Source organism: Epinephelus moara, chromosome 16 (assembly GCF_006386435.1).
Source record: "Epinephelus moara isolate mb chromosome 16, YSFRI_EMoa_1.0, whole genome shotgun sequence".
Taxonomy (NCBI): domain Eukaryota; kingdom Metazoa; phylum Chordata; class Actinopteri; order Perciformes; family Serranidae; genus Epinephelus; species Epinephelus moara.
In genome coordinates this window covers 21,499,874-21,525,466 of record NC_065521.1, presented here as the reverse complement: position 1 = coordinate 21,525,466, position 25,593 = coordinate 21,499,874, and the positions used below count along the sequence as shown (strand labels likewise).

The 25,593-nt window shown below is 42.6% G+C and overlaps 1 protein-coding gene across 3 annotated transcripts in view; it reads right to left on the bottom strand.

The window, feature by feature from the left end:
- The window catches only part of LOC126403100 (thymocyte selection-associated high mobility group box protein TOX-like), a 101,681-nt gene that overhangs the window by 37,457 nt on the left and 38,631 nt on the right, over window positions 1-25,593 (bottom strand). For all 3 annotated transcript variants that reach the window (XM_050065555.1, XM_050065556.1, XM_050065557.1), the window contains one exon: window positions 15,016-15,075. In XM_050065555.1, coding sequence (XP_049921512.1) covers window positions 15,016-15,075 — 60 coding nt within the window. The remainder of the gene's footprint in view (window positions 1-15,015; window positions 15,076-25,593) is intronic.

The following is a 25,593-nucleotide window of genomic DNA, read 5'->3' as shown; positions in this document are numbered from 1 at the left end:
CACCTGAAGTATCCAAAGAGCACTTGTTTGTGATGACTATTGATTGGATTGACTGACCTCTGGAGTCAGCCTCAAGTGGCCATTCAATGAACTGCAGGTTTTGGCTCTATTTTTCAGCCCCTGAGGTTGCTGTTTGTACTAAACCTACACTGCTACATGTAGCTACATGCAAACATCAGAGAAACATGTAATCTTGTTTACCAATGTTGTTAATTTCTCCCAGATTTTGGATCATATTCCTGCTGGAACATGTCCGATTGTGAAGATTTTAGTTTGGAAGCTTTTATGCATGATTTTTTTTTTTTTAATAGCAGAAAGCGCCACTATTCTCTATTTCAATCATTCCTCCAGCTGCAATTATGGTGCAGAGATGCTGTAAGACCTGGAAATGTTGACCAATCAGAGCACATTGGGCTTAAGAGACAGGTGCTAAAACGGAGCATTTCAGATAAAGGGTGCGGACAGTAAAATAAAAATAAAGTGTTTTCTGAACACTGAAGCTAGTCGAAACCCAAAATACAGGCGAAGCTGAAAATTACCCTAGTACACCATCTTTAAAGATCAGCAGCAGCTGAAAATCTCACTCTTGCTGACCTCCAGTGATTTCACCTTTCTGCAGTGGTGTAGAAGTGTACTCCATGGTGTGTCAGTACATAGTGATGTCACTGTTTGGTGTGGTTACAGGTGTAACAGACTTACGACAAAAAATATGAAAAATATGCTTCCCAGTGTGATGTTGAGAGACAACATAATAATGTATACTTTAAATTGATTTTGTATATAAAGCTTTGTATTGAAATGTGGTTTTATATCGTTGGTTCATTAGGTCAGGTACCATGCAAACACAGCCAGTCATACAGTTTGTAGTCCTCTCCTTTGCTTGTAAACCTTTTGGTTTGCAATTTTCGCTTGGTATTCAGACACAGCATATACAAGCTAACATCCTCATGGCATGTTAAATTCACACAAGATTGGGTGCACGGTGAGGCAATTTTTAGCCAGGCAAAGCTAACAGTAACAGCAGAAAGTTCCCCTTGTAGGCTGCACAGCCTCTGCAACCAAACAGCTCCACCTTGTCAAGTTATCTCATGTAATTAAGTTATCTTAAGTGGAAACAAATGAATCAGCTCAGCTAAAAGTTTTCTTGACACAAATGGCTGGGAAGATGAGATGAAGTCATTAGCTTGGCGATGGAGTCATTCGTGGCCTATGAGGTGTTTAGTGGAAGACAGCTCATCTGGGAACAATGATGTGTTCGTCAAAGGGAGGAGAATGAAAATGTTGCACAGTACACCAGAGAGCCTGTCATGGCTGATGGGGGGCAAATTGTCCAAAGACAAGAGCTGTCTGTCTTTGATGGACTTCGTTATTACAGCTTCTGTGAGTGACACACTCAAAGTGCTTCTTGTAACACGAAACAACGATACGGTTAGAAAAGTAACTAATCAGAGAAAAACAACCATTTTTTGCGTCATAAAACCGTATAACTTTGAATGAGTATGAAGTGTCCTATGGAAAGTCATCCAGCCATATGCTACTTTGTGAAAAAAATGACAGAGCAGCATGATTTTGGCGACAAACAACAGCTGGCCATGCATACATAAAGGCCTTCACGTCCACTCTGTGTATTCCAGATAGACGGATGGCAACAGTAAATCTTTAAAACATCTTATGGGGAATTTCAAAATTCACCTTCAAAGATCAACCTTGCAGAGATGAGAAAGGGCAGAAATCAAACTCATCATCAGCGGGTGTTGAACATCGCTGAGGTGTGCTGCACAAGTGACCATTACAGCGACGGTCTGCAGGGTCCACAAAGGCTATCTGACCCGGCTTTGAAATGACAAGGAACTCCATTTGGGTGATGTATCAAGGGAAGCAGACAGACTAGTACAATGGAAGGAGAATGGAATAGCAAACCCACCGGGCTGACTGACAGCAAGACAGAACTGGGATAAGTGAAGTGTGCAGAGAGGAAGGGGGGGGGGGGGTATCGCCACGACGGATAGTAGCTCAGGGTCATTCACAGCGCCCGTTGCTAAAGGTGGGCTGTGGTGTGCTTCAACCAATGGCAAAGGAGTGAGCTAACCTCTTCCATGCTCCCCCATGCACTGGTAATTCTCTCAAATGTCACATCAAAATGGATCTCATTTAGGTGGGTAAAAAGGACCTGACTCTCCATTGCAGATGTGGGTGGACCTGTGCTGGATTGTACCTGAACTCTAAAAACACGGCCGCGAAGGAAGTATTTTGAAAAGGTGTGGAAAAAAAGGGCCAAGTGCTGCACATTTATGTCAGTTCAATTTAGAAAAAAAATCCCCTCACAGTTATAGATCAAAGATGAAGGGTGAAAAAATATCTCTGATCTTTTTACTGGAACAGAGAGTAATAGAAAATTCTTTAATGTTTGGACCAAAGGCTGTTTTTTTTTTTTTTTTGGCAAAGGGGGCACTACTGTGGTCTCAGACACATTTCCTATTCTTATTCATTAGAGAGAATCGTATAAATAAATAAAATATGTTGTCTCGTAGTCACTCATCCCCCCCAAGGGAACATGGAAGCCCCAGTAATCACATATGGCACAATAGCTCGCCCATAATCCCCTTTATTTTTATTTTCATGATGTCACTCTCTTTAAGCCCCTTGCTTTATGAGTCGCAAACGGAGTGGAGAGGGGAGGAGAGGAGGAGCGGAGAGAGGAGAGGAAAAAGCAAGGGAGGGGTGAAAACAAATGATGTGGATCCCTCATTGTTCTTTCTCTATGCCCTCATTCCAGTCAGGGTAATAAGAGAACATTGTGATTTACTGTCAGTGAAGCGCAAGAGTGCATCAGAGAGAATCCACTGCGGCAGGGGCCATTAAAATAGATTTAACTTCCCACAGTATTAGGCCAGATGTCTACACTTCTATTATATTTCAATCAGCCATGACCTTGGTCTCCATATGATGAGAAAGATCACTGGGAGAGAGGGAAAGAGAGAGTGAAAATACGCACAGAAAACCAATAGAAATATCAAACTACTTAGTCCCACTAAATCCATCTGCTCCGCTGTGCAGCACATACAGAGAGAGGCCGGGACAGAAATAGAGCCAAGGTTTCAAGTTCTCTTAAAAGAGTGTATGAATCATTGAGTGCACTCTCGCTGCTGATAAGTTGCTGTTTTTTGGGGGGGAGTGCTGCTTTTCTGCGGGGTATGTATTTGAGGAGGGACCAAGGGAGTTCACCAAAAAGAGTGGGACACTGGGTCGTTTTGATGTTCTTGAAAGAGTCAGATATCAACAGACCAAAGAAGAATCTGTTTTGCGAACAAGGGAAATGTTTCCCTCTAATATGTTTTCATGCTGCTGTTTACTCACTAATATCTCTCATTTCTCAATAGATCTTTTATATAATTTCTATAAATCCTAACTCTGTGGCAGAGTGCGGATTTCCTTCCATTTCAGCCCCATGCAAGCGGAGCAGAGGTCAAAGCATGTTCTGTTTCAGAGGCTGATGGTAATTGGACTTATTGGCTGACATGGACTGACCTACATAAAGAACTACCGATCCCTGGTTACAACTGTAACTTACAATCCCTCCCAGCATGGGCGTGTATGTTTGTGGTGATGTTCCTCTGATGTTCCTCCAGCATTGTTTTCAGATATTTATGCCCCAGTGCTGGTTTAGAGTTGAAAAAACTGTTTTCAGCCTGAATTCATGCCACTGAAATTGTACGCTCTCTTGAAATTTAAATACACACCGTACAATATGTATCTCCACTTCATTCTCGCGACCTTGCCAGCGGCTCCGTGCGGCCTCAAAGAGGGAGTGAGATGTGTGTTGGCGTTTTCAGACCCTCAATTTTCATTTTTCATCCTTTGTCTCAAATGTCCCCCTAACTTTTTCTTGCAGGGAAAAGGATGCAAGGGATGGAGGATAGAAAGAGAAACNTTGTGAAGTGAGGAGAGTGTTGCAGTTGTGGTGGTGGGGGTATAATGGTGCACTGTGAGTCACTGTTAAGTAACGGTGCCTTTTCACATCAGCATCGCCCACATTGGGTGTGCGGTGCCAGGGTGTACTGAGGTGTCTCTGCCTCGGAGAAAGACAGGGAGAGAGAGAGTGAGGGAAGGGGTGAGGTGGGGTGGGGGGGGCGTCAGCTGGTCCTACAGGCCAAACAACATCTGGATTTCTATTAATGTTGGATTGAAAACACCATCATATCATCTGTTTGTAACACTTTTATTTCTACTTTTCTAATTTTAAATGAAAAATGTGCTTATCCTAAGATTTCTACCACCTTTAAATCTATACGCTGAATTTGTTAGCTTAGCTTGAACACACAAGATATAATGGATTAATTACTGAGCTTCAGAGTTGTTGGTAAGCATTTTTTTTTACCTTAGGGCAGAGCCAGCCTGGCTGTTTCCCCTTTTCCAGGTTGTATGCTTACCTAACCTAACCAGCTGAATGTCTAGAACAAAAACAAGATGTGCCAGAATGTCTTTTAGCATGCTGTCTTTTATGTCTTTTGCACATATCTGGATTAGACAGTTTTTAGATTATATTATATCTATTTCCACTGCATGGCACTTTACTTTACTCGACTTGACGATGCATTTACGGTGCTGTTTTCAAACCCTTTCATTTTCTGGTTCAGTGTGGTAGGAGCAGGCCAATCTCTGCTCTGACTGGAGCTGGGGAATTTTTGTATTTTGTATTTACTTCTGATGTTCTTCTTCTTGTGTCTTGATGCCTGCTGCAGATCAAATTTCCTTTGGGATGATAATAAAGTTTAAGTTTAAGTTGAAGTGTTGGATTCATATGTAATACACAGACATGAGAATAATAAACAGGTGTATTTCCCAAGATGTTGAACTACTCTTTTACGTATTTCTAACTTTTTCTACATGTCTTAACAGTATCTGCACAGTCAATTTCCTAATTAATTTAACCATTACTGATTTAAATGACACCACTTTTACTGTATGCCTTTGCGTAAATATGAAGCTACAAGCTTAGCTTAGCATAATGACTGGGAACAGGGGGAAACAGCTAGCATTGCTCTGATTAAAAGTAGCTTAATAAATTAATTAAGAGGTTATATCCTGTATGTGTATGTGTAATCCATCAAAAAAAAAACTGTACAGGGTGCCCTGGTAACTCAGCAGGTAGAGCTTGTACCACTGAGCCTAAGCCCTTACTGTAACCTTTGCTTCATGTCCTGTCTCGTCCTCCCCTAAATTATAATGGATCCCACTATTTTTTCAGAAAGGCAGTGGGATGGGATTGTTATTGGCTACTACTCCTCAAGTTGACGCATCAAGGTTGGAGGTACTGTAAGATAGGGTTAGGGCAAAGAGGTCATGGTTAGTGGTATTACTAGCCAATCACAGCACAGTAGGGCTGGATCTGCCAAGAAATGCTGTGGGATCAATGATAACCTAGGATGTATAAAGAGAACTGGATACAGAATTGGAGGCAGGATCTAATTAATTCCTATGAAAGTTACTCAGTGGGGCATGAAGCCAAAAATGTTGAACTGCTGCGCACTGATACAGCCTCCGCATTATTGGGCCCATACAGCAGGCACACTCCAGACTTCCACCAGCCAAGGTGGCTACTTCCAGTTTAGCACTCCGCTAACTTTAATGGGGATAAAGTAATTTAATTGTGCAGCTCCTCTAGACTTTCTAAATGTTATCAGACCAAATGGATCAAAATCTGCTAGCGAAACAGCAGGGGTTGTCCACTGATTTACAGACGTCTTTTTCCCAATATAAGTCTGTAGGAAAAAGTATTTTTGGGCCCAATGGCATCACCTGACAGACCCAGAAGTTATGATTCCACTGTTAGGCCACTACGAAAATTGGCTTCAAAGCCCATGGTTAGAGCTAGGACTAGCCAATCACAGCACAGTAGGGCTGAACTTGATAAGAAGTGCTGTGAGATCGATAATAATGCTTCTCCCAGCTTCTTCTGCTTCACCTCTCTATCAAAATTAAGCAGAATTACAAAAAAGAAAAACAAAAAAATGTGTTAAACAGCATGTTGTGATTTTATGGGTGATTATTTGTCAGACTTCTTGTCTTTGTGCTAAAGTAACAGGCTGCTGGATTTAGCCTCATTTGTTTAGCATACAGACACTAGAGAGGAATCTTCTCATCTAACTCTTGGCAAGAAAGTGAATGAGCGCATTTAAGAAAATGTCAAACTAGTTCTTGAAGTTGTCATACTTCCCAGTTTGCATTGTATTTGAGCCAGAGAGTCTTCCTTGATTGTAATTTTAAGAAAGTTAGTTCTTATGTGCCACATGGTCTTCTCATTGATCAATATCCACTTCAACCTCTTCCTGTGCTCTGTGTGACACAAATGTTACAGTCATTGATCAGCACCGATCCTAATGTGTTTTACATTAACTTAATTTCTTAAGTTCACTGAAGTTGGCTCATGATTTAAGTGAGTTTTGCATTAGAACAACTAATGAATAAATTAGTCACTTAACTCAAAATCTTAAGGAAGCCAAGTCACTTAGAGCTTCTTTTTTCTTTTTTTTTTTTTTTTACAGTGTAGTTAATACATTGGATGAGATGTGTATTATTGCTTTGTGTATATGCACACATGCTTTGGCAACATCTTTTTTGAACAATACATAATGCCACTAAAGCCTCACTGAACTGAGCTGAAGTGAACTAAGGACGTATGAGTCGTGGGTATGAAGTTGATGTGTGTGTCAGAGCCATACATTTTCAGGTGAAAGGAGTCGGGTGGGTGAATGTGGGTGAAAAACCAGAGAGACAAGGAGAAAGATGGAGAATAAGAGAGAGTGAGGGACTGTCAGAGTTAAGAAATACACAGAAATAAACAGACAGAAACAAAAAGACGAGGAGAAAGAGAGAGAGAGAGAGAGAGAGCGCCTGTATCCATCAAGTGAGGTTTCTATTCTAATCTCGACCATCAGCCACTGTTCTCTTGCAGCCGGCCAAATCGATAGAGACGCGCGGCTCAGCAAGACACCTGGAAACAGAAAACACAGCGGCACAAACAGGCTGAAACTTGCTGCTTCTCCGAAGACCAGTGGCCCCTGAGCTTCCTCTCCTGCGCAGGAACATAATGCAACAAGTACAACACCAGAGAGGAAGAGACACACAAAATGACTTTCCCTCTTCCTGACTGGCTTGTTTTCCCTTTCAAACTCTATCCCTAACCGGCTATTTCTCTAAATCTACCCCTGTTTTGTCTCTAATTTTCCCTAATCTAACGTATATACACACGGACTGCTTCCACATAGACTGATTATAGGGTGAGGAGAAGCCAGCCAAAACACACAGAAATATACATGGAGGTACAAGTCTGCACAATCACTCAGACAGTTCAGGCCTGATATGAATCTAAATGAAGAGCACTAATTGTCCTTTAGACAGAATTAGAATATGTGTGGGTGTGGTTAGAGGCAGCCATTTTGGTTTGGCTGTGATCATTCTCATGCAGCTATTATAGTGCTGCAGAAATATACACTGCAGTCAGCATTATTTGGCATGCATGATAGCCTGATAATGAACTGTAATTTTCACCTTATTATTCAGCCTGAAACCATGTTCGCGTGAGCCGTCTTCGCTTTATTTCACCCTCAGTGGTGACTGACGTCTGCAGGAACAATTGTTGGAGCACATTTTTCACATTTATGGAAGAAATATGCTGATTTGAAACTTGGTATTTTTGTAAGCCTAATTACAACAACAAAAAGATAATGTCCCATTGTTGAAGGTATATGATGCAGGAACAGTATCGTCACTGAAAATGAAATTAAAAGCCAACGCCATATCCACTCTCATTTTGGAACGAGCTTTGTCTGCTTAGGTTGGGAATACACTGTAAGATTTGAGCCTGATTTTTGACCCGCTTAACACATGTTAGAGGTGGACTGAACTTAAGCTTTGTAGGGTGCAGGGTACATACAGGGGGAACAAGGACTGACCATGGCCCGACCAACTGCTCCCGACCAGCCACCAGATAATAAGATGAATTTCTGGCATGTCAGAGATTTTAGTCAGCCGTCGTCAGGCTCAGCTGACGCAGAGTTGCGAGTCGATTCCCTAAGGCCAGTGCCGTTTTTTCCTCATTCAATCAGCTGTACAGAGTAGCCAATACCCAGCTAGTTTTTTAGTGCTGCTAACTTGTTAACTTGTGTGTGTGAGAGAGAAGGAATCAAAACTTGGACCCATTTTTGCTTAGATGGACTTTCAAGCTCTTCTTGGGACATCTCTCGCTACATTTTTATGAACCGTACCTCCACTAGCAAACAAACTTCTACCTGCCCACAGTCCCAGAGCTTTCAAACAAATCTTTATTCACAATTGCCACTGCAAAGACCAGCATGCAGGGGCCACTGCTGGACTATTTTATTGTGTATTCTACACATGCAGTTTGAGCACTCAGGTTGTGCCTTGACGATCAGACCGTACAGTGTGAGCAAATAAATTGTGAGCTCTGGCTTCACATCACAGAAGACTAAATAATACAGTGGGAGCTGGAATTAAACAACATTTCTAAAACAGGCTCAAAGTGTACATTGCATGCCAAGCTTCGGTGTTTCGCCTCACTGTATTTGTGGTTTTTCTGAAATGTCACCGCGATTTTTGTAGCTGCCGCTTAGATGTGTGCTTCTTATGGTCCAGTCACTACCACACACTTCTAGTTGGCCATAAATGATTACTTTTGTATCAGTCTATATTTATTTTTTTAGGGAATTCTTGCATAGTAGAAAGCTCTGACTGACCTGCGTGTATTTGAAGTGGTGATAAAATCTGTTGCCTTAGGCTTCTGAAACAGGTCTATGTGAGATGTGAGTGATTCAAACTCTGTATGGCTCACAAGAACATTCTTTAGTCAATCAAGATAGCGGAGATGTTTAATAATCCCTTATTCAACAAACTATCCCCTCAGTATCTTTGTGCGTAGGCAGGTATAATCAACGCTGGCTCATCAACAAAATAACACGCCCCCACTTTTGCATATTGGCTAAAATCTCAACAGATGAACCAAATGGAAAACATCAATACCATCAAAACGTCTGAGAGTTCCATATGTGCGGCTCGTACGCATATCTTGTACAGAAACCATAGAGTATTCAAAGCCTTGAAAACATCTTGTTTGAATGGACAGATTGTGTTCAAGCATACAGTAAACGGCCCCTTTAAAGCTGTTTCTGATTAGCGGTTTTCTCTTTTTAAAAGCCCAGAGATGTTATGTGTAATGCAATCTCCAGTCAAACTGCTACCTCAGTGCGTACGCTGTGGAAGACCCCAGACATGCAAACAAAGGAGTCTCTGTTCTGGCTACATGCACCTTTTTCACAGGCACACATCATGTCAAGGTTCGGGTGGGCATCTCAGCGCAGTGTTAAAACTTGCATTAAGGAATACAGGCTCCTTCTTTCCCAATAGGATAAAGGTCCTACTGCAGTGCCGTAGAGGAGAAACAGTGGATATGCTACTACCCTGCATCTTAGCATCTTTTTCTACACTGACACAACTCCACACACACAAAAATAATATATAGGCACCAGGATGTAGGCATGTATTCAGCACATTCGTTAGACAGTAATCACCATTTCAAATTAACGCAGAGAACGATTCCATATTTGAACCTCAAATTTGTCTGATTTCACTTCAAAAGCAATCTGTATGTGACAAACCACTGCACAGCTAATGCACGCAATTAGGCGTCAATTAAGAAATGATCGACTCGCATGCACAGCGAGCAGTCGGAGTGATGGATTTTGTATGACGCATAGAGAAAATGCAGACGTTCCTTGGATGTGGTGGCTTTGAAGATATTTATAAGTTAACCTCTTCAGACCCTTTGGCAGGTTAACCACTGCAAATGCATGGCTTGAACCCAAGTACTGCTGAAATCCACAGAAATGATTAATTCTGGTCAAGATCTCAACACCAGAGGACATGCTAAATTACAAGGAAATATGTATAAATGTATGCACCAGACAAGCAGGATGTAATGATTTGGCAAGCTCTAACAATAGAGGAGGTTTCAGGATGTTTATGTTGTCAAACTTATGAAAAGTTGTGCCTAGAAATACAGATCAGTGCTAACCACTCAGTTTTTTGCCATGAGGGCTGCAACTATGCAACCTTCAACTCACGAGTGAGGGCAACCATCCTACCTCTTCCAAATTTTTAAATTAAATCTGTTGTGTTAAAAAAAATTGCATGCCAAACAGTGAACTCTGTGTTTGGAGGACTATTCAGAACTGGTGCGTAAGCTTCTATTTGACGGCGCTGACAGAGCATCAACTGCAACTGGCATGTTTTGAAAAGACCAAATTGCCTTATCCACTAAGAAGGTATTTGTTGCCACAACAGTGCAAACCTGGAGTGGATGTCGATGATTGACACATGACCGCTGCGGCAGAGAAACTACAAAGCTGGACATTTATCCCAATTAGCACACACCCGTGTTTGCACGCAAAGTGACATAATTAGGGCAGACGAGGAAATGTGGCGAACAACGATGGACCTCATAGTCTGTGATGTGTGCTATAAGTAGACAATAAGCTGCTAAAGCTCCCACTCGACCCCTCATTATAGTCAGTCAATCCTGACATCAAAGAGAAGACAACCTTATGGCTATAGGATGACAGTGTGTGTATATGTGTGTGTGTGAGGGTTTATAAGAGTGTGTGTGTGCCTGTGTATGAGTTTATGAGCGTATGTGTGTGTTTATGTGCACATATATGTTCTTGTTCGTCAATCTTTGCATGGACCAATTTAAGTTTTACACACTAAGCGTAAGCACATTTTTGTACAGTGAGGACATTTTGGCTGCTTTTCACATCTTCAAAGGGCTGTTTGAGGGTTTACAGATGGTTTTAGGGTTAATGGTATAATTAGATTATTTCAAAGGGTCACTTCATACAAATTACAACAAAAAAAAAAGTTAATAGCAAGGTTTGTAGATTACTGTAGAAAGGAAAGTGGCTGTTGAGTAGCCCTACATGTCAAACGATGTCACTCTAGGTACCTCTCCAGTGTCTGTTTTCCACGCTTAGGCATGATAATTTATGCTTTTTAGATGAGTTGTGTCTTTACAAAATAAACTTAAGTAACACAAGAACGTGGCTAAAAACATCACGTGTTGGCTTAAAATAAGCACATTTATTACCATACCGTGCCGCCGTGTTACATATTGTAACAGCATTGTCGCCTCACAGCAAGAGGGGTTCTGGTTCGAACCCTGGGGTCAGGGAGCTCTTCTATAGAGTTTGCAAGTTCTCCCCGTGTCAGCGTGGGTTTTCTCCAGGTACTCCGGCTTCCTCCCACAGTCCAAAGAGGTTAACTGATGACTGTAAATTGCCCGTAGGTGTGAGCATGAATGGTTGTCTGTCTATGTGTGTCAGTCCTGTGATAGTCTGTCCAGGGTGTACCCTGCCTCTAGCCATCATGGGGGGCTGGAGGCTATCCCAGCTGATCAGCTGGAATAGCCTCCAGCCCCCCATGACCCCCAACAGGATAAGTGGTCACAGAAAATGTATGAATGAATGAATGATGTATCATCATGTGACATATGCCACTAGCATAGCATGCTGCACATACTAGCACACTACACTGTTGTTACAATAATTTGATTGACTTTTGGTTTCACATGGGTCCAAAGTTTGACCCATCCACCTTCCCTCCTGCCCACCCTATGCAGATGTTCTTGCTCATTATACTATGGCAGTTGCTCAAGGCATCAAAAATGCCTCTAAAAGTGTGTCTCATACCGCAGCTAAAGAGTGCCTCGGTGTGTCAGTGTCCGACACAGAGGGCCACTGACCAAGTGTCAGTATTTAACAAGTTGGGAGTAAGACTGGGCTGTTCAACACAGAAAACCAAGACTATATGCACGACCAGACACCACTTAGGGGTGTGAGAAAATATGCTTCGGTTCACCCTTTCACAAAATGGGTGAAGTGACCCTTTAACAGGAATAGGGTTAGTGGTTATGGTTACATTTAGAGTTATGGGCAAAGGGATGCATTAGGTCAATGTGGGTCCTTACAAGTATAGAAGTATGAACGTGTGTGTGTGTGTGTGTGTGTGTGTGTTTGAGCGTGTGTGTGTGCACTCTGTACAGTATGCTAGTGAAACTAACTGAAATTGAGGATGTCTTCTTGTGCATGTGCTTATGAGTTATGAATAACTTTGTGTCAGAGAATGTGTCAGTTCCTATTACAGCGTGTGTGTGTGTATGGGTGTGGGTGCCTGTGTGTGCGCCCTGGCGTCCTCAGCCTTCTGGCCTTGTCCCGTGACTCTCTGACAGTATTTGGCGAGGCGCTAATTGACGAGGAGCCTCCACCTCGTCGTGTTTTGTCAGAACATGAAGGCCTCGCTGCTGGATCAACAAATCCTGGAGCTCCAAATTCTGCCATATGTCCGGCCATGTGTTCCCATCTACCAGCTGGGAGTGCTCAGTGCCGTGCCTGTCTAACTCACTGACTGTGTGACTGGGACCGTGCCGATCCAGACTGGGACAAGTACTTCAGTGAGGCTGGAATGGTGACATGTTAGTGCTGGTTTTCCTGTGAGTGTGACGTAGCACTTACAGTGTCAGCGCTGATGGTGTAATCCCTCTGATATTAAAGATGTATGTTATGTTAATGTGTTTCGGATAAAATCATCTATCACAGCACATGTTTTGTGGACTTCGAGGAATACTTTGGCTTATGAGGAATTAAGTGTTTTTTCCTACTTTGCAAAAGAGGGTCAAAGTCATGGACGCCTTTTTTAGAGTGATTTCAAGGCTTAATATTTCTCTTATAAAGATTTTATAAAAAGCCTGAGAGATGAAATGATGTGACAAACTGCCCAGTTTTTACATACATTTCAGACATTTCAGACACCTGCTAAAACTGCCAACCAGGAGACCACATTATAGTTGATGTCGACACTGAGCTCTGAGTTCATAACAGTTATGCAGCTGAGATCCATCTTGGTTGCAAAAGTGGATCAGATGCTGAGGCAAAAAGCCAAAAGTCAAAAAACTGACTTTAACTGACTGACTTGATTTGTAGATTTGCGAAAAAAATGTCAATGCTAACATGCAGATATTTAGCAGATATAATGTTTACTATGTTCATCGTCTTACGCTGCGTATCCACTGCATGGTACAGCACAGCTCAACCAAGCTACCGTCAACATGACCCCAACTTTTTAGTTGACCCTTATTTCAAAAGATGGCAATTGATGAAGTACAGGCATTCCTCTGTTTGGTTGGCGATGAAAGGATCTTGTGTTGCATTGAAGATGACATCATAGTAGTTTCATGTGGTCTTGCTATAGTGATCAGCTAAGAATCCCGCCCACATTGAGAGGGTACTATCAGCAGTGGGAAACAAATCAAACCGAAGGGTACCAAAAGGTACCCGATGCCAAAAGCGAGTCCAGTCAAGATGAGCTGTACTATGCTGTGGAAATTCAGCATTAGCTTAGTGCGCTAACATGCTAACATTAACCATAGAAGTTGACAAAATTTTGACGTGATGGTGACAACTAAAAAAAAAAAGTAAAATCTATGAAAATCATGGACGTAGCCGCGAGGGGTGAATCTGACTGGGAGCCTGAGAACACTTTCCAAAGACAGCTTGTCACTAAAAGGGGCCTCGCCCTTAAATATGCATAACTTTATGACTTAAAATAATTCAAACGCTCAAGTTACATAAAAATCCACCGCCTGTGCAGTTGTCATCAATGTTGAGATTAGCTATAGAGAGGCTTTTAGCATGTTTAGTTCTGCTGTAAAGTTGGGGATTTTAACATGGAGGTCTATAAGGACTCGCTGTTGGAGCCAGCCTCAAGTGGCCATTAGAGGAACTGCAGGTTTTAGCACTTTCGCCATTGTTCTTTAGCCCCATAGATTGCAGCTTAGATAAAAACCAAAAATGCCAACTTGGTGGTGGCGCTACAGGAAGAGTTAGGGGACCAGCGAAGTCAGTAGGCTCCATCTTCTGTGGACCATGAATACCTGTACATTTCATGGCAATCCATTTGGAGGTTTTTGAGATATTTTTGTCTGGACCAAAGTTCTGAACGTACCACAAGGCAGAGTGGCATAACCAACCCCTAAAACATGCTGTTAGCGTCAGTTCTGCATGTCTAACCCACTTAGAGGTAGACAGTAACAAAATCAGCCCCAAAACCCAGAGCGGTGGTGTGTGAGCAGCTTCGATTTCACAATTTGATTAAGTGAAAACAAAATTTGAATTGCATTCAAATTATTTGCCTCACATTTGTTTGATCCATAAGAAAATCTAAAGCACGCTGAGTCATTTGTAGTGATTCTAAGATCAATAAAGACTGAAGTTCAACTGTTTGCCAAAGGGAGACATTTGCCTAGTTTAACTCAATTACTTGGTGGTTACAGGATCATTTCTACTGTAGCTCCTCACAGATTTCCCAGCACAAGGAAACATGTGAAGTTGCTCATTTTTTACAGTCAACAAAGAAATTATATTTTGTTAAACATCCAATCTAGTTCAATGCAGCCACAGCTGCTGCAGCAGACACAGTGGTGCCAAATGATAATGCATTTGTTTGTACTAGTCTTTTCTTTAATCATCATAATTTAAGAAACTTAACACTTGCCTAATGAGGACTTTAAAGCAAGCCACATTTTCAGATTTACCCTGTTTTCAGTTTACCACAAGGTCAGTGTGAAGATATAATTTCACATGTCATACCCACAACAGTTAATAATAACAGGGTGATCACACACTACTGTGACTTGTGTTTTCCACTCACATTAATCGGTAAAATGTAGCTATTTTCCAGTTTTAACACAATTTAAAACCAACCCCATCGTCAGCTAATGAGCACCTTCACAGGCAAACATGTTCATTTATTATTTTCCAACACTTAGCAAAACATACAATTCTATAAACTCCTCTTGTTAAATGGTGACAGCTGCAGCACAATAGCCTCTGCAGATCTTTATTTATACAAGTCTGTGGAGTTTATATGAAAACGTGTGGGCTGTCTTACCTGGTTTGGTGACCGAAACTCTTGGTTATTGTCATTCATGTACATGTTGTCACCATCAAACTGTGGACAGAAACAGAAAGGAGAAATAAACATGGTATGCAGGAGGAGGTTTGCAAAAAAACAAAAATGAGGGCCGCGGAGGAGGTGCAAAGAGGAAAAGCTCTTTACGGGTGGCCTGAAGTGTGAGACTAATGACTTTGTCACTTTGGTTAAACCTCGTGGTGGCATGGCAGCGTGGGTAATTACTGCTCGTCAGCGGGCCGGTAATTAGGCTACATGAGCACAGTGACGGGAGATGGGCTTTTCCCTGTGGGCTCTGCTGTGTGTGTCTGAGAATGAGTGTGAATGAAACTGTGAGTGCATACAGTAGTAAAGTGTGTGTGCCTGGCTTTGAGACTGTGGACCCACTGTGTGTGCGTGTGTGTGTGTGAGAGCGTGTGTGTGTGCGGCACAGTGGGGGCATGCTGTGTCTTCAGGATCGAGTTAATAAGGCATTGAAAGATCACTTGCTGCATGTGCCAAAACACAGTTTGACACGACAAATGACCCTTGACCCCCAAGGGTGCTGGGAAACAACACCAGGTCACCAGTTGAGCGCTACATGCCACATGCTAGCTCTGATAGCTGTGGTGTTGTTACGCTACAGGCTTTAGGAACTGGCCACTGATACTAGCTTTGAGTGGGCTATAAATGAAGACAAAACAACACAGATTCTGCTTTTAGCTCCGGAGAAAATGAGATTCTGCCCCACAGACGGCTCAGTAACAGAACCTGCACAGTGTCAAGGTGACTGAGAAACTGCTACCATGTTATAAAGACCTGTGTTGCAAAATGCCCTTGGCTTTCAAAGGCATCAAGCTTTGTCATATCACGCTTGCAGCAAATGGAACAAACCTTGACTGGACTGGATAATAACGCTCATGAACACAAATGCACACAAAAACCCGACGTGTCAAATAAAGCCTCCTTTTTGTTTGTTGACTGAGGTCACTCTTTGTGATATCAATGCACCGAAGACTCGGGAAAAAGACAGCAGAGGCAACATGATCAAACTAGACAACATTCCATGTCAAATTCCTCAGATGTGAAGATACCGAGGGGCCCTTTTCATTTGGGGGTGGTCCGCTTTGTGCCTACGAGGAAAGCGACTTGAAAGATAAACACACGTTAGATATGAGAGAACACAAATGGATCATGAGATATACCTGCTCAAAACAATAACTAGGTAGACTAATGGACGGAAATGGGCAGAATTCCTGGGGGTGAAATCTAATATCTACACTGGTGGACAGGAAAAAGTCGAAGTAGCTAAATGAGCATGAGAGTGGTGAGAAAGAGAAATTACTGTACATTATTGCAGGAGAACGGCCGGGGGAATGAGTGCCTGCCTCGGGGCAATGGTTGGTTAACGATGCATATCATGGAAGCCCTTGTGAGGATTCACTTGGTTATTCTAATGATTACATTTACATCCAACTGCATACGCAAACATGAAACTGAGACAAGCGTTGCATTCAAACCTCATTCACACTTCAAATGATTAATCCAAAAGCCCTACATTGAAAAAACAACATGTTTATTTTGAGTGAATGCTGACTAATTGTTCAGCACGACCTGATGAAGTCACAGAAGCTAATTTGCCTAATGAAGCGTGACGGCGTCTGTCACCTGACTAAACCGCAGGGAGAAGTGACAGTAACTCACTGAGAGGGCCAAAGTGATGTTGACCTTGGTGACATATCTGCAATAAACTCTTTCACTCCCCACATGAAAGCCTCTTGTCCTCGCCTAACTGAGCAATTTCATTCCATTGAAATCCACTTTGATATCACTGGCGACGTGAAGCCATTTCGAGAGCTTCTTTAGGATAAGATTCTCTCGGGTGAAAAGAGAGCGCAGTCACTGAATAACGTCATTTTGTAACCACATAACACTCCCAGATCTTGTATTTTAGCTTATTTTGAAAACTGGATTCCTCAACGCAAAGCCTCACTGCTGTTTCTTTCATCTCCAACGGAAGCAACAAAGTCAGACAATGCTCATTTTCACCAATTACATCCGTAATATAATATTCCCCAAAAAGGCCAAAGACAGCCTGGAAAGGTCAGCCATTTTGTGCTTCAACATGGCTGCCCATATATTGCAATGTAAAGCTGTTTCCCCCTGCTCTTCTCTCCATAGCTCTCCTTTGCACCGCCTCGCTCTCCCACTTAAAATGCCAATTTATCCTCGGCTCAATGCTATCAACTCTGCCATTACTCCACATTTACTGCAGAAATCATCTTCTCTTTCTCTGTTGTTCCCTTTCTCTCTCTTTTCTCTCACTCTCTCCATCTTCCTCCTTCCACTCCCCTTTATGTTCTCGTCGTCCCCACCTCTCTCCGTGTTACAACCTCCCTCTACTTCTCCATCTCCCTCCCCACCCCTCTTTCCCCCCTCTTCCCTCTTCTTCTTCTTCTTCAGTGGGCCTTGGCATCGCTTTCTCATCGGCAGTCTAATTGGGCATTCTGCCTGAGACAAGGGCCTCATTAAGCAGTAATTACACACATGTTGTTTTCGGCAAACATCTCTATTTGGATTGCTTTGCATGGTAATTGTTCAGCAGGGACCACTGCTCGCGATGTTTCCCTCCGTGACACACGTGGTGCTGGGAGAGAGGAATAAAAACATGGAGAAGAAGGATGGAGAGACAGGGAGGGGTGGAGAGATGGAGAGAGGGGGATGTGAGAATAGAGAAAAAATAATAATAGGTTGTGGAAGGGAGACAAATTGAGAAATAAAGAATGCATACACGAGAGAGACGGAGGATGAGAGTTACAGAGAGGCAGAAAAGAGACAGACTAAAAGGATGAAGGCGATGCTGAGGCAGTAAATGGAGAAAGACAATGAATAAATGACAAAGAAAGAGGTAGACAGATTCTGTGTGAGAAGAAAATGAGGTGGAGCGGCAGAGAGGGAGAGAATGAAAAAGACATAGAGAATGAGTAAATGAGGACGAAAAGTGAGAAAGTAAAGACAGCGAAGGAGAGAGGGAGAGTCCCAGAACTAGGTCATGCCTTGCAATCATCGACAAAGCTGAGCGTTTCAAAAATAATGAAGCCACAAGGTGGAAGTAATGCTAACTAGCATATCCAGGGAAAACATGTAATATTTACACAGTGCTAATGGTGCGATACAATGCTGGGATCTTTTCATCTCGGAGTGCACCGGTGAGACAGTTGATGGCAGGATTGGAGGCAAAATTACAGACTCCAGTGAAGATTGTTGTTGATTGATGGACAATTCAAATAAGCTCCTCATAAAGCCTTCCAGGCAACATCTGTTTGTGGAGGGGGCTGGGCGGAGATGAACCGCTTGTGTGCCTGTGTAATGCCACGACTGTCCAGTCATTAGAGAGAAAAATGACCTCACAATAATGAAAAAAAAAAAATCTAGATTTTGATAGACAGGAAACCAATTATCTTGGAGGCAGAATAAAATTAGATCTGGAACTTATGATTTGAAACACACAAACACCACAGCAACCTGTTTTGATACATATGATAATACCAATAACTAAACTACAAGTCAGGTTTATTTGTCACAAGCTTGTCTCAAAGGGCTTTGACATTAGTGGGAAGTATCTAAGTACATTTCTTAATTGTATGCTATTTTCTTCTTCTATTTCACTGCACTTCAGAGGTAAATATCACACATTGTGCTCCACAACATTCATTTAAATGAGCAGTGTGCAGGACTTAATGGCAACTAGTGGGGAGGTTTGCAGATTGCAACCAGCTGAATCTTCTCACTGTTAGAATTCCTTCAGTGTTCACTGTTCAGTAGGTTTTTACCCAGAGCTGAATTATCTGCAGAATCTCTTCCTCTTCAAAACAAACAGACCAGGTGATTAAAATCGGTAAAGACACTGAATAAAACAGTTTCACGTTACAATCAGTGTTTCTCCTATGCTGGTTGGCTTGTCCCTGGTAGGCTGCTAGCCAAGCACCTGGTTATGTGTGCTCACCATTTTTCTCTAATACCTAAAGATCCAGACGTTCAATAAGTTTTTACCAGAAGCCGATTTTTCCACAGAAGTCTCCTCCTCTCTAAACCAAATGGACCCGGGGATTTAAACTGGTAAAAACGCAGACTAAAGCCGTTTCATGTTGTTTTTTATACTGTTCAACTCGTCACAGAGGGGCTGCTAACTACAGTGGCCAATGCAAAAATTTAAATAGCCCTATCTAGAGTCAGTGTTTGGTTTGTCCATTCTGGGCTACTGTAGAAACATGGTGGTAAAAGAGGACCTGCTACCTATGTAGATATTAACAGCTCATTCTAAGGGTGCTTTCAGACCCAGTTGTCTTGAGTTGTCTTGCTTTGGTCTGAATCAGGGACTCATTTTGTTAGGAAGTTGCATAACTGCCTAGAGCTGGTTCGTGTTCTCTCGGCAGTATTTACAAGTGGACCAAATTTTGAACCAGATCAAATGCCTGCGCAAAAGCTGCTCTTGATTGGTCAGAATTTCCATGCAGGAAAAATCCAGGAAGTGAACCAAACATTGAAGAAGAGTACACTTGCAAGATAAATGCAACACTTTCTAATGTCACAGTGGAGGGACAACTACGCAGGTTCATTTTAGCGCTGGTTATCGTGTACTATATTGCTGTCATTGTTCATTTTAGGCAAACCATACAGTTTGTACATTGGATGTATAATGTGCATATTAAGGCAGTACAGGAGGAGGCGCACATTAATAATCCTCCAGGACTGTAACATGCTCATGTTTAACCCAAACAATGCGTAAAACAAGGTCGGAACACGTTCTCACCACAAACGAACCGCACCAGAGTTCATTTGTAACCAGACCGAGACCACCTTTTCAAGAAGGTTGCGGTCTGGTTGTTTTGGTGCACACCTGAGTGTGATTGTTGTGTTTACATCTGCCCAAACGCATCACACTTAGAGGGCCAACGAATTTGAGTTTGATTGAACTAAACCAAACAGGGCAGGTGTGAAAGCACCCCAAGGAAACGAAAGCACGGTTCTTAGTTTCAGGTGATTACACACTAAAGAAAACATATTACATTATATTCCATTTATGCACATATATTTCCCTCAATACTACACACTGCATCTTTAACGGCTATAGTGACTTCGGTACAGATGAAAATTTTACATACCAAACTTATGATCAGTGTTGCTATAGATTAAACTACTCAAAAGTATATTAAGTACTTTCACATCTAACTAGAACCGGCTACAGCAAGTGACCGTACACATTGCACCACTGGGCTTCACCACCTGATCATACACCATATTTAAGTTCATGCAGGATATGAGAGTAAAAAAAGGGAAGAATTTTACATTTACATAATCGACATTCAAGCAGACCATTGCAACATCTGTTTAAGTGCAACAAAAAAAACCCCCAAACATACAGTATCACACTAAAGAACAACCACAACAAACTTTTAGAACTTTTCAATTCATAAAAGGCAATCTATAAGCAGAATGTGTAATACTTGTGACTTTAAAAGCCTTTGCCAGTACACCAAGTCTCTAAAAATAATTCTCTCACCGAGCGGAATTAATAAGCCCAGAACAGTACACAGCCATTCTGTGAAGAAAGGGGTGTGGTGGTGGTGGAGGAGGGGGTTGAGGGTGGAGGGGTGGTGGTGGTGGTGGTGGTGGGGGGTGTGTGTTGTGGGGGGGNTCTCTAAAAATAATTCTCTCACCGAGCGGAATTAATAAGCCCAGAACAGTACACAGCCATTCTGTGAAGAAAGGGGTGTGGTGGTGGTGGAGGAGGGGGTTGAGGGTGGAGGGGTGGTGGTGGTGGTGGTGGTGGGGGGTGTGTGTGTGTGGGGGGGGGGGGCTCATGCAATATGTATGCCTGTTTGAGCACCCTTCTTCATCATCTTCCCCCTCTTCTCTTTATTTCTCTTTTTACATCTCTCTCTATCTCTCTGCCTCATCCTCTGTTCAATTAAGCAGTAGGAGAGACCTAACAAACCTCAACCTGAGACAATGTGCCACTGAATTTTGATGTTGCCCAACTTGTCACTGCCGGTTCAAAGCCAGACGAGAGGATGAGACAGACAGACAGACACATTTGTGCGCACACAAACACGTAGACACACACACACACACACACACACACACTTAAAAAACAGAAGAAGAGTGAAAGACAAAGAGGCTGAGAGGCTGAAACAGAATGGAAAGAAAGAAAGAAAGAAAGAAAGAAAGAAAGAAAGAAAGAACGCTACAGTAGATAGATTTCAGAGTTGCATGGCAGGAGGAGAGAGAAAGAGAGACTATAGTAACAATTCTGGTGTTGCACCACGCCCCAAGCAAACAATGAACATGGGCAAACAATGAACATGGCACACACACACACTCACACACAGACATGCACACATATACACAAACACACACGCACACACAAAGCCCATAAAAAGCGCAGCCTGTGGCCATGGCGACACATGCTCTGTTGTCGTTAGATAAGGGAAACAGGGCCTCTTCCTGGGTGTGAGAGTTTGATCCTACACACACACAGACACACACATACATACACACACTACATGTGCACGCTCTGCAGCAGCACTGGGGTCACATCCACCAATGCCCAGCATCTTACTGTATGTATCCTCACCTTTATCTGCTGCATGGTTCATTTTCATATGCAAAACCCCGGCTATGTTTATCTGGACGCGCTGTGCTCCGGTCAGCGGCGTGATCTGATATCGACGAGATACACGGAGCAGCTCCTCGTATCTCTCGGAGGGATTTTGATGGAATTCTGTTTGGTATTTCCTGGCCCCATGCCACCCAAGAAAGTATTTAGTTAGAGGGACTGGAAACATGAATTGGCGCTGCGTAGCATTTCCTCAAAGGACTGTTTCAAAAGTGTTAAAAAGACAATCTGCATTACCTCTCCAGCTGATTCTGTTAAAGAAATATCTTTGTTTTATTGTCAGTGATGTGCCATCCATCAGCTCACATCTAATGAGCATCAGCTCTGTTTGTTATGATTAGGTCTAAGGCATTCCACAGTGAAACAACGCAGACACACACAAACACACAGCACCAGAAACATCTTGAAAAAAAAAAAAAAAAAATTCTCACCAAAGACATAATACAGGTTCCAACCGCTTCCGGCTTCACCTATACCTTGTGATGTGTAAAAATAAAAAGGCAGGCTGAAGCTCTCATTCATCCACTTTCTGTTGCACTGGAGCAACCACAAAACAGAAGTAACAGTCAACAGCAGAGATGGGAGGAGAGATTGAGGAGAAAGGCTGTGAGTGTGTGCGTGTGTGTGTGTGTGTGTGTGTGTGTGGAAGGAGGCCAGGTGGGGTTGGTGCTAAATAAGGTTTTGTTTCCACTATGAACTCTGGCTCCCTGTGAGTTAGTGAGTTCACAGCGCGATAAGAATCTTAACGGTGATGGTGACGCACAATAACTCACACACCGTGCTCAGAGCAGTCACAGGTCTACAGCTTCGAGATTGTTTAAATCAGTTTTTCTGTTTTTATTTTCCCGTCTCATTTAGTTTTCGACTTATCTGTCGTCAAAAATAATTTCATAAGGCAGTCACTTCAAATAATGATATGATTGCTGTTCCAAATGCAGGCGCTCGAGGCAAAACAAAAAAACAACACAGTAATAATAAAGCCTTTATCTTAGGAAGCTGTGTGAAATATAAGCTTACAATGAGTAACTTAATATTTCTGGTTGTAAATGGCCCTAACAAAAACTGTTTAAAAGCTCTAATACACAGCACTCGTGTAACTTGCCGTCAGTAAACAGCACACAGCTGGCTCATGTTTACCAATCTGCCAAGTCTGTGATTGTTTCAGACTAAAAGATATCGTATCAGATTGAAAACATCTAGCCTGTGTCACTGCGTTTTAGGAGACAAATGTATTTTACTTTTAACCTTTAGACATTGCTTTCTGTTGATGCAGAGGTGTTAATGCAAGATATTTGGATTTCAGTGGGGCAAATACACTCGCTCTGTCTTCTTCTTTGATTTGAGGCCACTATAATCAATACTTTTATATTAACAATGGATCACATGTCTCCTTGTACGTAAAAGGGAGCACTTGTTGTGCTGAGCCCACAGAGAGTGATCACCCTACTGTGGTGTTGCCTACAGTTCTCAGAGGAGAGTTTTAGCAATTTTCAGCTTATTGTTTAGATTTTTGGGATTTACTAGTTAAGAACATTCTCATCATTGTTGTTTTCTTCCACAGCAGGCAGCTGTTTTTCAGCCAAAAAGCTCTAAAAGCCAACAGTACACTACCTACCCAGCACTAACTGGCAGACAAGTTAGCAACTTCAGCTTGTTTTCACCAAGCAGTCCAGTTTGTTACACATTAGAACGGTTATTTTTGCAGCTCCACTGTGAAAAGTACTTCATCTATCCATCTATCCAACCATCCATCCACCCATCCACCCACCCATCCATCCATCCATCCATCCGTCCATCCATCCATCCATCCATTTTGATCCACTTATCCAGGGCCGGGTCGCAGGGGCAGCAGGCCAAGCAAAGCACCCCAGATGCCCATCCTGCCCAGCAAACGCTTTCCAGCTTCTCCTGGGGGACCCCAAGGCGTTCCCGGGCCAGATGAGAAATGTTATCCCTCCAGCGTGTTCTGAGTCTACCCCGGAGCCTCCTACCAGTGGGACGTGGCCAGAACACCCCCAACGGGCGTTCTGGGCAAGTGGTGGATGGTTCCAACAGAACTTTTCCTCTCTGTCTCATTTTTTCTTCACCCCTCTGTTGGGGTACCTAGCACACTGATCTGATACTGAAAGCCAGAGCTTGAGCTAGAACACTATAGTCCACTGATTGACCAATAGAGAATCATCACTCTTGCTCTACAAGGACTCAGATGGGGACTCTAAACACTCCAGCCTGTACCTTTTTGTTCTGAAAATATCTGCATGCTACACGATCAGTGAGGTGAAGGCGTTCCTCTGCATCGCCTGTAACGAGGAAAAACAGCGAGAGCTGGACCAAGCAGTGATCGTTATAAGCGATCGTTATCTGGTAACAACCCTGCCTACATTTACTAGTACCGTCTGCAGTGGAAATACAAAACAGATCTGGGTTATGGTACATGTCCATACAAGCTACATACCGGCTCTAAATGCAGCATTACTGGCAAACATAGTGGCGCATTTAGCTGCTAAAGAGCCAGAGATTTCACTCAGAAGTTGGAGGAGACCAACACAGAGCTATAAAGGAAAGTGTCCTCAGTGGACTTAACATTCATCAGGTGTCCAGAGACATGACTCCCAATGAATTCTAATGTTGAATTAGGATGTGTAAATATGCAACTGTTTACCAAATTAAATGAAAAGTTGGTATGGTCTGTTATTGCAGGTTTAGGTTCAACAGTCAAAATCTATCTAGATGCAGCTTTAGGTCAAAGCTTCTCTCTCCTTTGGACTTGGATAAAACATGACTGCACTGTGTTTGGTGGAGGTCCAGGTATGTCAACATATAACTTGTTTGTCTATCATCAATATAATCAGTCTGTCGGTGCAGTAACTAGAGCAAAGAGCTAACAGGTCATAGATTAATAGATTTAATTGTCCACAATAGGCATTTTTTTAATGCATGGTGCATTATACATGCCTCCACAGATACATTTACATACAACAACGGAATACATGGTGTGTTACTGTGATTAGCGAGCTATGGAATTTAGCACCGATATGGCTAAAATGTGCCTTTTTCCATCAAAGTGTCTTGTATCTGCTACCAGATGGAAGTAGAGTGAAAGGTGTGCCGGTGTTCGTGCAAAGGTATAACAGAAAAAATGTGTCAGACCAAAGTGCCACCCACACATCCTCCCTCATCCTGCCACTGTGGCCTTCAATGGTCTGCCTGCTAACCATTACTGGGAAACACCTTCTTAGCATCTAGCACAGTAGCATCACATGCAATTAGCAACTAACCCCAGCAGGTGCAGTCGTGCTACACTTAACATGGGTGCTACTATGAGGAAAGTGGTTATCCCACAAGTCTACCTGTCTGAGGTGAGAACATGTGTGTGAGTATTTTTGCACGTTTGTGTGTGTCCGTACAGTAAGTGAGTTTCTCTACGTGAGGCTATGTTGGTGAGGTTTCTCTGGCAGCAGGAGAGGATGCAGAGCACAAGCCACTTTTAACTGACTGGGGTAAACAGCGATGAGAGAAGATAAAGGGCAGAGTGAATGTCACATTACCCCAGCCCTTTGCCTCTGCTCACCGCAGCATCAGATAACTGCAGCAGGAAAAAAAAAAGTCTGGTTTCCTCTAGCATATAATTGGTTATCTTATTGCAATCTACTGCTCTCTTGCCTCTGCACAGAATAAAGCATGAAAGAGCAAAGAGTGAAGAAAAAAAGGCTGAAGTTTGACTGTTCTGGCAGTGACTAAAATAAATCATTATGAGCACAGGAAACACATTTAGCTATTTCCATAGGTGTGCACCAACATGGCACGGACTTTAACATGCAGCACAGTGTACAGTTATGGAAGGTGGGAAGGAAGTGTTGTCATTGTTGAATTACTGTTACTGATAATCAGGTTGCGGT